The sequence below is a fragment of the Papio anubis genome, chromosome 5, assembly GCF_008728515.1.
Source record: "Papio anubis isolate 15944 chromosome 5, Panubis1.0, whole genome shotgun sequence".
NCBI classification, from domain to species: Eukaryota; Metazoa; Chordata; class Mammalia; order Primates; family Cercopithecidae; genus Papio; species Papio anubis.
In genome coordinates, this window is record NC_044980.1 from 106,372,596 (window position 1) to 106,385,498 (window position 12,903).

At 33.8% G+C, this 12,903-nt stretch overlaps 1 protein-coding gene across 7 annotated transcripts in view; it reads left to right on the forward strand.

The window, feature by feature from the left end:
- Nucleotides 1-12,903, forward strand: part of YTHDC2 (YTH domain containing 2) — a 91,520-nt gene that overhangs the window by 28,335 nt on the left and 50,282 nt on the right. For all 7 annotated transcript variants that reach the window (XM_031666397.1, XM_031666399.1, XM_031666403.1 and 4 more), the window contains 7 exons: nt 379-514; nt 6,132-6,258; nt 6,855-6,920; nt 11,038-11,216; nt 11,446-11,542; nt 11,623-11,710; nt 11,798-11,878. In XM_031666397.1, coding sequence (XP_031522257.1) covers nt 379-514; nt 6,132-6,258; nt 6,855-6,920; nt 11,038-11,216; nt 11,446-11,542; nt 11,623-11,710; nt 11,798-11,878 — 774 coding nt within the window. The remainder of the gene's footprint in view (nt 1-378; nt 515-6,131; nt 6,259-6,854; nt 6,921-11,037; nt 11,217-11,445; nt 11,543-11,622; nt 11,711-11,797; nt 11,879-12,903) is intronic.

Consider the following 12,903-nt stretch of genomic DNA (forward strand, 5'->3'; position numbering starts at 1 on the left):
GGTGGGACCTGGCATCAGTATTAAAAAGCTGTAGGTGCTACTTCCCTTGATGTGCAGTTGGGAAAGAGAACTACTGAGGTGTATGTGCATTTAACAGTATCATATTGGAAGCACAATTAACATTGTGACTGGATCATAGTCCTTTGTTGACAAACTCATTCTCAGATAAAAGCTAAGTATAAGGACAAGATACCATGTTGTGAGTGATAATGTTTGTGATGAAATGAGAAATTTTTTTATGTCAAAGCCTTTGCTATGTAGTGTCATAGGATTAGTAGTCCTTATGGCCATTGTGGTCATCTTATGTTCTTTGCAAGCAAATGTTCATAAATTGTTAGGTAATTTGTGATAATTTATGATTTTTACTGTTTTTTGTAGCCTGAAAAAGATGTGAATTGCCTTGAACCGTGGTTAATAAAGGAAATGGATGCTTGTCTTTCTGATATATGGCTACATAAAGATATTGATGCCTTTGCTCAGGTCTTTCATCTCATTTTAACTGAAAATGTTAGTGGTAAGTTTATTTTAATTTTAAAAATTTACCTTTGCAGTTATTTATGGTGAAAGTATAGTTTAATTCAAAATGTATGTACTACCAATAATTGCACAACCAAAAATTTTATTTTTTAGGAGTATTTATTTTATTTCAAATGCACAAATCAGGATCTTCTTACTAGCATAGCATAGTAGAAATAAATACTGTGTTAAATCAGAGATTCTTAAGCTCATGTCACCATTGTAGTTTGAAGAGCTATGTGATTACATGACAATTACGTGCAAAAATGCTTTTATGTGTATGTGTTATGCATATACTCTTGTCTTTCCCTTCCTTGGAAAGGATTTAGGTGTCAAGTATTTATTCTCTCACCTAAACCCCTCAGCATTATTATTGTAATTATTACTGATTACTTTCTTCTTGAAATATTTTACTCAGTTAACTTCTGGTATTTCATACTTGGCTTATTTTCTTCTTATTTCCCCGGCTCTGACTTCTTGGTTTTCTTGGCAAGATCTTTTTCTTTTTTTCTGACCTGTAAATATGAAATTTCCTAGGTCTCAATCCTTAAGACCTTAATTGTATTTATACTTACTCCTTAAGGGGATCTCAAATAGTCATTGCTTTAAATATCTATTTAAATGACCCCTAAATTTACATTTCCAGACCTCACCTACCACCTGACTTAAATATACCTGATCACTTGTTATCTCCAGTTGGATGTCTGTTAGGTGAATAAAATTGGATATGCCTCAAACAACTTCTGATCCCCTCCCTACATACCTTACTCTCAACCTGCACTTTTCATGTGTTTCCCTTTTCAGTAAATGGTCACTATCATTCACCTAGTTGCTAAGGCAGCAAAGCATACAGAAAGTCTGCTGTCACATTGCACATATAATTCATTAGCAAATCCTGTTTACTTTGCATTCTAAAATAAATCTGGAATATGACCACATTTCATTTCCCCTACTGTACATTTCACTCCCCTAGTCCAAGCCAGCCTCTCTTCTGGACTATTACAGTAGCCCGTTAACCATTTCTGTTTTTATGTTACTGCAGTCTGTTCTCCACAGAAAAATAAGATTGATCCTTTCATAAAGGAAATTGGATCATTCCACTTGCCTGTTCTCAACTCTCCCAGGCTTCCAGTTACACTGTGGATGAAAGTCAAAGTCCTTTCCATGATTAGGCCTCTGGCTACTTTCTTGATCTTATCTTCTGCCACTCTCCTCCTTGTTCACTGTGCCTAGACACACTTGTCTCCTTGATATTCTTCATGTTTGCCAACACATTCCCTTCTGTGAGATTTTGTTTTGTTGTTTCCTATGCCTAGAAAACTGCCTCCGTCGGTAATCACACGGCCCAGTGCCTACTTATTTAGGTCTCTGCTTACATACTGCCTTCTCAGAGAGGCCTTTTCTGATCGCCTTACTAAAATTGTACCCTTTTCTCACTATATCTTCTTACCCTGCTTTATTAGTCTTTATTGTACTTTCATTACCTGTCATGTGTTTTTTATTTTTATTACCTATTTCATCTACTAGAATGAAAACTACATGAGGGCAGAAACTTTGTCAGTTTTACTTATCTCTGTATCACCAGAGGTTCATCGTTTATTAAGTGCTGAAAAATCTTTGTTGAATAATGATATTATTATTATTATTGTTATTTTTGAGACAGAGTCTCACTCTATACCAGGCTGGAGTGCAGTGGTGCAATCTTGACTCACTGCAACCTCCGCCTCCCCGCTTCAAGTGATTTTCCTGGCTCAGCCTCCTGAGTAGCTGGGACTACAGGTGTGCGTCACCTCGCCCAGCTAATTTTTTTGTATTTTTAGTAGAGATGGGGTTTCACCATGTTGGCCAGGATGGTCTTGATCTCTTGACTTTTTGATCTGCCTGCCTTGGCCTCCCAAAGTGCTGGAATTACAGGCAGGAGCCACCGCACCCAGCCGAATAATTATATTACTTTTAAGCATCTTTACCACATGATAATCTGTTGGAACATGTTTAGTGACAGGAAGTTCACTACCTTTCTTTTGAATTGTTTCAGGAGTTAACTTTTTAGTATGTTGATATGAAATCTAACTACATGGCATTTGCCTTTTTTCTGCTTCTGGAGTGATCACATGTATTTATACCTGACAGACTTCCAGGTATACGAAGATGGTTATTCTTTTTCCTTTAAATTTTTTGTTTTTTGGGCTGACTATACCTATTACTTCAACTATTCTTTACTGTAACATGATATCTGGTCCTCTCCTTCCCTGGTCCATCTTCTCTGGATATGTTCTGTTTTATCCCTTTTAAAAAGCATAGTATCCAGTTCTGAGTGTTAATCTCTTAGTAACCATCTTAGCCTAAAACCTTCTACTCTTTACTTACATTAATCCAGCCAACCCCATTGTCTTATTGATTCATATTGTTTTTGAAATTTTTAGTTCTTTTTTTAAACCTATGATTTTATTAAATTAAATTTTTTAATCATCATGTACTTGTTTTGGCTTTTTCTTGAGCTTTAGACATTCTGTTTATTCATTATAAATTTTATCTTAAAGTTAGATTTGGCCCATTGTTTCTGTTTAACAATTTAAAAAAAATTCTAATTGTTATCTATTACATTAATAAGCTTTCTCTGTTGATTAATTTGAGGTGCCTGGGTCAATTATCAAGCATGTGGTATGCTACAAGGGACTTTAGGTCAATATTTGGGTGTGGTTGTTCAAGCAGTTATAATCCTACACATCTTCTAGTCTAACTTCTTAAAAAATAAATGAGTATTTTTTGACTTTCTTTATTCTCTTTGTAAATGTATGTTGGCTCCTAGTGATTTGCTTTTTAAAGTTCATTGTCTTGTTTTGTTTTGAAACAGGGTCTCATTCTGTCACCCAGGGTGGAGTGCAGTGGTGCAATTGTGGCTCACTGCAGCCTTGACTTCGGGGCCCAGGTGATTCTCCCACCTCAGCTTCCAGAGCTTTGGATTTAGATATTTCTAATATGCCCCAAACTGAATACTTCATCTCATCTGCAAAACCTGTATCTCTTTTGTTGAGAGCTGGCCAGGCTGGTTTTGAACTTCCGGGCTCAAGCGACCTGCCCAACTTTGCCTCCCAAAGTGCTGGGATTACAGATGTGAGCCACTGTGCCTGGCCCTCATTATTGATTTTTTGAAAAATAATTGATCTCCATTTTTAAAAGTAACTTTTTGGATTTGAAAGTGTAGATATTTGTTCGTCTCCAGTTTTCTGGCATTCTTTCTTTTTCCATTATTTAAAAAATATTTACTCTGAAGAGTTTAGCAATCTTACTTGAAAGTTAAGGAATTTAAATTCTGAAAACAGTGGCTTTAAAATATTTATGATGCATTTTAAGTACTTAAGTATTATCCTTAGCTTTCTTCCTGATATTTCTTTAGTGAATACTAGACTATTAATTTGATAATGGTCATCCTATGTAGGCTCAGGTCTCTCTTCTGCTCTTATGTACAGTTTGTACATTTCCCAGAGTCCTGTATTCTAATGTCTTAAGCCATGTGAGGAAAACTAAAATGTTATAGTAGCTCAATCATTCACTCCTCATCTTTTTATTTCATTTCTGAAATCTCAACCCTTGATTTCAACCAGAACTGAAAATATGTCATATGATTTAGGAAACTCTGGGCTTCATAGATTTCTTCTTAGTACCATCATTTTCCCTATGATCGTGTAGAAGCAGATAATAATCAGTTAAGACTTGACATTCTCTGTCATACTTACTGTACTAGTCATCTATTCCTACATTACAAATGATTCTAACACTTAGAAGCCTGAAACATTTATTACCTCACATAGTTTCTGAGAGTCAAGAATCTGGGAGTGGTTTAGCTGAGTGGTCTGGCTCCAAGTCTCTCATGAGGTTGCGGTTAAACTGTTGGTAGGGGCTGCATTAATCTGAAGGTTTGTTGGGGCTGGAGGGTCTGCTTTCGAGAAGCCTCACTTACATAGCTTTTGGCAAAGGGCCTCAGTTTGTTGCTGGCTGTTGGCAGAATAGCCGTGAGTTCTTGTCAGCTGTCCTCAGTAGGGCTGCCTTATTCTTCCTGTGTGGCTTCTCTGAGAGTGATTCAAGAGAGAAAGTAAAAGAGCAGGCAGGAAGTTGTAGTTACTTTTTATGACCTAGTCTCCAGAGTTGCACACCACCTCTTTCACATTATTCTGTTTGTTAGAATGAGTCACTTAGTCCAATTTATAGTCAGAGAGAAGGGAATTAGGCTCCACCTCTTGAAGGGAGGAGTGTTAAAAATGTTTTAAATGTTTCACATTTATTCATACCCTTGTGCTCAAAATACACACAGTTTGATACATTCTCCAAGGCCATGGATTGAATATTCAGTTGAAGAAGTAATTTTCATACAGTGAGTACAGATAAAAATAAATTAATCTTTTAAAATGCCTGACCATCCCCGATTTATTGAATCTGAGTCTTGGAGTAAGGTATGGCTATCTGTGCTTTTAAAAATACAAAGCGGAAACAACGATAACAACAAACCCATCCCAAAGAACAAATCCCAAAGCAAAATAAAAATACATGCCATTATATATTTGTCCAAATCCATAGAATGCACAAAACCAAGAGTGAATCCTAATGTAAACTATAGACTTTGGTTGATGTGTCAGTATAGGTTCATCAGTTGTAACAAATGTTCCACTCTGGTGGGGGATGTTGATAATTGGGGAGGCTATGCATGTGTGAAGGCAAGGGACATATGGGGTATACTTGTATTTTCCTCTCAGTTTTGCTGTGAACATAAAACTTGTTCTAAAAAAAAGTCTTAAAAAAAAAGCCTGAGGCAATTTTCTCGTCTCTGCCCTACTTTAAAAGAACACTGATTTGTATTGATAATGGATACCATGTTTCAGAGTGTTTATTGAATAGAAGATAATTGGGTATACATACTGTGTATCAATGATTAAAATTTTCCTTTTGTAGTTATCTTGAATTTTACTATGGAGGGCTTTTTTCATGAAATCTTTCTGAAATTACCAATTTTGTAATTTAAGCAAATTAGTCCTAAGCAATTATATTGAATTGCTTGAGAAATATATTCTAGGAAGAAACTTCAATAGAACTTTAATTATTTTTCTAATGTAAGGGTTTTATGAGAAATAAACTTTCTGTCAGTGTTAATCCCATTAAGCATCTTACAAAATAGCCTGGAATGGGGGATTAAAAGCAAAGTAAAATAACAACAAAACATTGTCTCAAACTTTGCTTTTGAAGCTTTTAAGTATTCATTACCAGTTACTGATGAAAATTAACTTTTAAATTATTTAATTATATCTTGTCATTTGGTGAACAAATAGCTTTCCTTTTCTGTTGAAATCATGTAGATGAGCTTAAAACAGTTTAACCATGATCTTTCTTTCTCCTATCTTACAACCGACAGTCTTTATTCTATTTACACTAGACGTATCATAACAGATTGCTGTAGATCATCTAAGTTAAGTGTTACATAGTGCTGTCATTATGTAGTTAAGGAGCAAGTCTCGGGCTAATTATCCTGACACTCAATTCTGCTATTTCAAATTTTTTAAACAGTGAAAATGGTTTTAAGTAGTTTGGAAATTTAAGTTGTATTTATCTTTTCTTTTTTTTAGTTGATTACAGACATAGTGAAACCAGTGCAACAGCTCTGATGGTTGCCGCAGGACGTGGCTTTGCAAGTCAAGTAGAACAGTTAATCAGTATGGGAGCCAATGTCCATAGTAAAGCATCAAATGGCTGGTAATTTTAAACTACGTTGATTCTTCATATATCTTTGTATAGCTACACATATCTTTTTTGATTTCTTATGTTTGTCTTTATATTAAAAACTTGTGTAATAATTGCTGGTGAATTTCTGTTTTAATGGGTTAATAATTTTGAATGACTTGTTTTTTTTTTTTTTTTTTTATGAGGTCTGGCTCTGTCGCCCAGGCTGGAGTGCAGTGGCCGGATCTCAGCTCACTGCAAGCTCCGCCTCCCGGGTTTACGCCATTCTGCTGCCTCAGCCTCCGGAGTAGCTGGGACTACAGGCGTCCGCCACCTCGCCCGGCTAGTTTTTTTGTATTTTTTAGTAGAGACGGGGTTTCACCGTGTTCGCCAGGATGGTCTCGATCTCCTGACCTTGTGATCCGCCCGTCTCGGCCTCCCAAAGTGCTGGGATTACAGGCTTGAGCCACCGCGCCCGGCCTTGACTTGTTTTTTTAACTATAATTTATCTTACTTTTTATTTAAAAAGTTTTTTGAAAAGATAGGGTCTTGATGTTGCCCAGGCTGGTCATGAACCAGTTTTACAATTTTGATGACATCTTTTTTATATATCCTTTGAATTTTGGCAGGATGGCATTGGATTGGGCTAAACACTTTGGGCAGACTGAAATTGTGGATCTTCTAGAATCTTACAGGTAAAACTTTATACTATTTTAAATTAATTCTACCTTCTTTAAAAGAGCTTCACCATATAAATTATGGACTATACAAATGTAGACCATTTATAGTCTTTTATCCAGAGATTTTTTTTGTAATTCTAAGGAAATTTTCTGTCTGATCTACCATGGTATATTAAATTTTATTTTAAGAAATCAGAAGAGGGATTTCCAATTAAACATGGTAGATACGACATAAGTATTTATCTCTGCATTTTCTCAAACCTTTTACATTTCCCAAAACCTCACTAAAATGACAATGAAGCAATATAAAGGAATTTAAAAGGTGTAAACCAAATTCAAAGAGAATGGAAGAGGACAGGGCAACTGATAGAAGATGTTAATTTTGGGATGATAGATAGCTAATTGATTGACTTAGCAGAACTAAGAAAACTCACAGTGCCGTAGAGAAACACTCATTTTAGCTTTGGAACTCAGAGACTCATTCAGTGGCCTTTGAGTGAAGCAGTAAAAGAAAATTCATTATCAAAGAGAAAACTTATAATACAAACCTATAGTAAAAGATATTGCATTCATGAAATAAAAACAGTGTGCTATCAAAAAGGAACAGAACACAAATCTTTGTTCAGATTTTGTCTTCATGAGACCTACCCAAATTTGCCCTATTATATTACAGTCTAACCCCCGCCCGCACTGTCCATCCTCTTTAACCTATTCTACGATTCTTTTTTCTCCACAGCCCTACCACCCTCTAATACACTATATAATTTACTTGTTCACTGTTTTGTTGGTTTATTATCTATCTCTTCTCCCTACTAGAATGTAGTAAGCTTATTGTCTGCTTGTTCAAGAACAGCAGCTAGATGTAGTAGATGTGCAGTGAATATTTGTGAATGAATGCATAAATAAGAAAGAATTCTTATAAATTAAAAATATGATAGCAGAAAAAAGAAGAGTTACAAGGTAAAGTTTAGAAAATTGCTTACAGAGTAGGAAAATTGTAGAAAAAAGATAAGAAAATTTGCTTCCTATGTACTCCTTTTTTAGGAAACTGTTAGAGAATGTGCTTCACAAAAAAGAAGTGAAAACAAAAACAAAAAATGGGGGAAAAAAAAAACAGGTAGGTACAGCACAGGGGATAGGTGAAAGGAATGCTCAGGATGCTGGTAGAGAGGATTGTTTTGATAACACCAGTGTCTAGTAGGCCTGATCGCATAGGAACAGAAGATGTGGGGCTCTAGAGGGAGGTCTCTGTGGGGTAAAAATTTACCTGGCATTTTCAATCATATTAAAAAGCTTTATGAATCTGTCAGATAATTTGGGAAGAATTACTATCAGATCACAGAAAACTAAGCAAATAAAAATTAGACAGTTGTTACTCTAGGAAAAACAAAAAGTTAAGAAAGGAGGTATAATCATAGTATATTATTAGGCTAAGCAGTGAATGTTTACTCAGTCATAGTAAAAGGCTGAATGAAGATTTAACAAAAATTGTAGGAACTGGTGTGGGTGGAAAGTGTAGGGAAGTGGAAGTGGTAACCTCATTTTTCATTAGTTGGAGGTTCACAGATAATGACTACATTGTTAAAACAATAAATAGCAGAAAATGCGTGTTGCTTAGAAATATGACAGCAAGTGCTAAAATGGCTAAAACAGTAGAATAGTTCTAAGCAGTGTGACTAGGAGTTTTTGTTATAACTTCTATAAAACCATTTATTAACACTGTGTATATGTATTGCTTTGATTTAACAAAAAAAAAATCACAAGGGAATCCTGTAAAACCAATCAATTAACTGTCTTTTAGATGGAGATTTTAGGTAACTTTAGATTAGATATTTAAACAAATTATAAAGCTTTCAGATTAGATATTAAATTTTGAATATATATTTTATAATACATTGATAGCTTCTGTTTTCAACCTTTAGAGACTCAAAAAAGAAAACAATGGAGCCTGAAGTTAAAATATATTAAAATATCTGTTATTCAAGAACATATAAAATGTTTTATTTTACCTGGGTTTTTGTACTTAATTTTATAGATGTGGAACTGGAAATGTAGTCTCAGACGTTAGAAGAAATAAATGTTTGAAATTAGTTGTGACATTGAGTCTCAAAATTCTTGATAGGTTTAAATGCTATTTCTGATATGGTAGGTTTAGATGTCATTTCAATAATAGCATCCAGAACTTGCAGTCCTTTTATTGTTAACACTTTGAATGTTCCAGACATTCTTATGGTGTTAAGTAAAGTTCACTAGATACTACAGGTTACTAGGTAAAGCGTTTATCTGGATAATATTTTAATTGTCCTGGTAACTGGGCTTTCTTTTTATTTGATAGATCATGATATTATCAATTATAAATTTCAGGTATTTAAAATTAAATATATTATTATGTTTACTGGATTATTGATAATTTATATCCAAAGGTTATAGCTTTAAATAGAATATAATGTCTTCTTCATTTATGTGTTAAAAATTAAAAAACAATAAACTTATAGTGTTTTAAAGTAGATCTTAAAATTTACAAGAGCTGAGAACACATGGACACAGGGAGGGGAACATCACACACCAGGGCCTCTTGGGGGTTGGGGATAGGGGAGGGATAGCATTAGGAGAAATACCTAATGTAGATGACAGGTTGATGGGTGCAGCAAACCACCATGGCACATGTATACCTATGTAACAAACCTGCATGTTCTGCACATGTATCCCAGAGCTTAAAGTATAATAAAAAATTTACAAGAGCCAATTATTAAGTTGTAGAAGTTTAATATTTTTCCCATTGAAAAAAGTCTTATGTTATTTTTCTGCTAAATTCTTTAAGAGAGATTGGATTTAGTTGAACTTCTTAGAAATTCTGTTGATAATTACTAGTGATAGCAATAGTTTACATTTTTACATGTAAGATGAAGAAGCAAGGCATTTATTTCAGTAATTTATATTGATTCTTGCTTTTGGAAAATAGCATAATCAACCTGCTGTTAGCACAGAATTTTCTAACAGTCATGTTAAGTTGGTGCCTATTGAGTTTTTTTAAAATGTGAACTATACATCAGAATATTGTTTATAATAGTAAACAATTAGACACAACCTATTAAGAAAATATAAATGATAGCTGAAAGTTTGTTTTTAACAGTTTTATTGAGATATAATTAATATACCATGTAATTCATCCATTTGGGTGCACAATTTGATGGTTTTTCATATATTCACAGACTTATGCAATCATCACCACAATCAATTTTAGAACAGTTTCATCACCACAAAAAGAAACTTGTACCCATTAGGTATCTCTCCCTGTTCCCCCCCAGCTCTCTTAAGCCTCCTCCAGCTCTAGACCAACCACTAATATACTTCTAGTTTCTATAGATTTGTCTGTTGTGGACATTTTATATAAATGGAATCATGTGATACGTGGTTTTTGTGATTGGCTTTTTTCAGTTAGCATAAAATATCCATGTTGTAGCATTCTTTTTATGACTAATACATATTCTATGGATATACCAAAGTTTGTTTGTATATTTGTCAATTGATGAACACTCAGGTTGTTTCCACTTTCTGACTATGAATAATACTGGTATGAATATTTGTGTACAAATTTTTATATGGATATATTTTTTTCATTTCTTTTATATATACACCTAGGAGTGGAATTGCTGGGTCATATGGTAACTCTATGTTTAACCTTTTGAAGAACTGCCACATTGTTTTCCAAAGCAGCTTTACCATTTTACATTTCCACCAGCAATGCATGAGGGTGTAAATTTCTCCACACCCTCTCCAACTCTTGTTATCGTCTGTCTTTTTGATTGTAGTCATCCTAGTGGGTGTGAAGTGGTATTTCATTGTGGTTTTGATTTGCATTTCCCTGACAGCTAATGATGTTGAACATCTTTTTATGTGCTTATAGGCCATTTGTATATTTACTTTGGAGAAATGCCTTCAGATTGTGTTTTTCTAAAAGCATTCATTGCCAAATTTTACTTTGAATAATGTACTTGAAATCAAAATCATATTATAGCTTGGACATTAAGTGTCACTTACCTTAGCTTCCTTAGGGAATATTAGAAATTTGAAGGACCTAAGGATTACTCTTTTTAATAGAAATTGACTTCATCTTTTTTTTTTTTTTTAGTGCTTCACTGGAATTTGGAAATCTGGATGAAAGTTCTCTGGTTCAAACAAATGGAAATGACCTCAGTGCTGAAGACAGAGAGCTCCTGAAAGCTTATCATCATAGTTTCGATGATGAAAAAGTAGACTTGGATTTGATCATGCATCTTCTATACAATATCTGCCATAGTTGTGATGCTGGTAAATAAGTGTTGTCTAAAAGAACTGGAGCAAAATATATACTTCAAGAATTAATATTTTAAGTGTACAAATTTTTATATAATTGCACTGATAGTAATAAGCAAATAATCTCATGTCATCTTATGATAGTTTACCAGTACATGAAAACGTGATACAGATTTTTATAATTCTGTTGATTGCATCTGATTTCACAATGAGATTTAATATTAAAAAGTCATTCTTCCCCAAGGTGCAGTACTAATTTTTCTGCCTGGATATGATGAAATTGTTGGACTGAGAGATCGCATCCTGTTTGATGACAAGCGGTTTGCTGACAGTACACATAGGTAAGGGCTAAAGCCTTATGTCTGTTGCTTAAAATAACAGACAGGTCCTAGAGTATATTTTCTCTTTTCATTGTCAACAGATACCAAGTTTTTATGCTTCATTCAAACATGCAAACATCTGATCAAAAGAAAGTGTTAAAAAACCCACCTGCAGGTGTTCGAAAAATAGTAAGCTTCATAAAATCTCCTTTTTAACATTTTTATTAGTTATTTTTTCTGTTTTTATATTAACTTTAAAGTAATATCTTGTTGCAGATCCTTTCCACCAATATTGCTGAAACCAGCATCACAGTCAATGATGTTGTCTTTGTTATTGATTCTGGTAAGGTGAAAGAGGTATGTATGGGTAAGTTGTAGTTTTACTTAAGTGGAGAAGATTAAGTTCTACTTCAACAAATGCTTTTATTTATTATTTAGTTATTTTTCCTTTAATTTTACCACTACTCAAGACAGCTTGGACCAGCATGTGCTTTTATAAGCAGAATTTAAGAAAAATGTCTGGTTCTAGATAAATTTAACATACTAAATATTGATTTTACTAAATATTCTGCCTTAAATAATTCAGTATATAAAATCAATTTTTGTTATTTTAACTAAGTATACAAAAATGTTTCTCTGCCTACCAAATACTAGGAAGAAAATAAAGGGTTTGGTTAGTTACAGTGAAAATGTTGTCACACAGTATGGGAATTTGATTACATATTTTTTATGTTTTCCTTCTACATATGGACATGGATTATGTCCTTGTTCACTATTAAATCTTTAGTGCCTCACCTATAGCAGGTGTTCAAAAGATACTCAGCTCAAGTGAACCATGCTGAAAGAAAGCAAAGAAATAGATAAACCATGAGATAACCAGCAGCTAAATTGGACTTAACATTTGCTTTTGTAAAAAAAGTTTCACTGGAACTCAGCTACGTCTGCTTTTACCTTTTCTCTATGGCTGCTGCTTTCACACTGCAAGGCAGATTGGAGTATTTGTAACAGAGACCCTCTCAAAGCCTAAAATATTTACTATTTGGCTCTTTTCAAAAAGTTTGCCAACCTTTGATATAAAAAAAAAAAGGCATTTATTTCCTTTTAGTACGGGAATGCCCAGCAATTGTCCATGTTCCTAACTTTTGGTAGATAACATTTGCTGAAAAAATGAAAGTGGGAAAGATAATTGATTTTTCAAGGGAAGAGATATTATTCATGTGTGGAAAGCAAATTATGTCTAAATTTAGTGAATATAAATCATAATTTTTAATGTGAAAAAATTAATTGCCTTATAATGTTTTCAATGTAATTTTAAGGAATATTTTATAGAAAATAAAATTTTATTATAAAAATTGGCCATATGCATTATAATTGAATGCTCT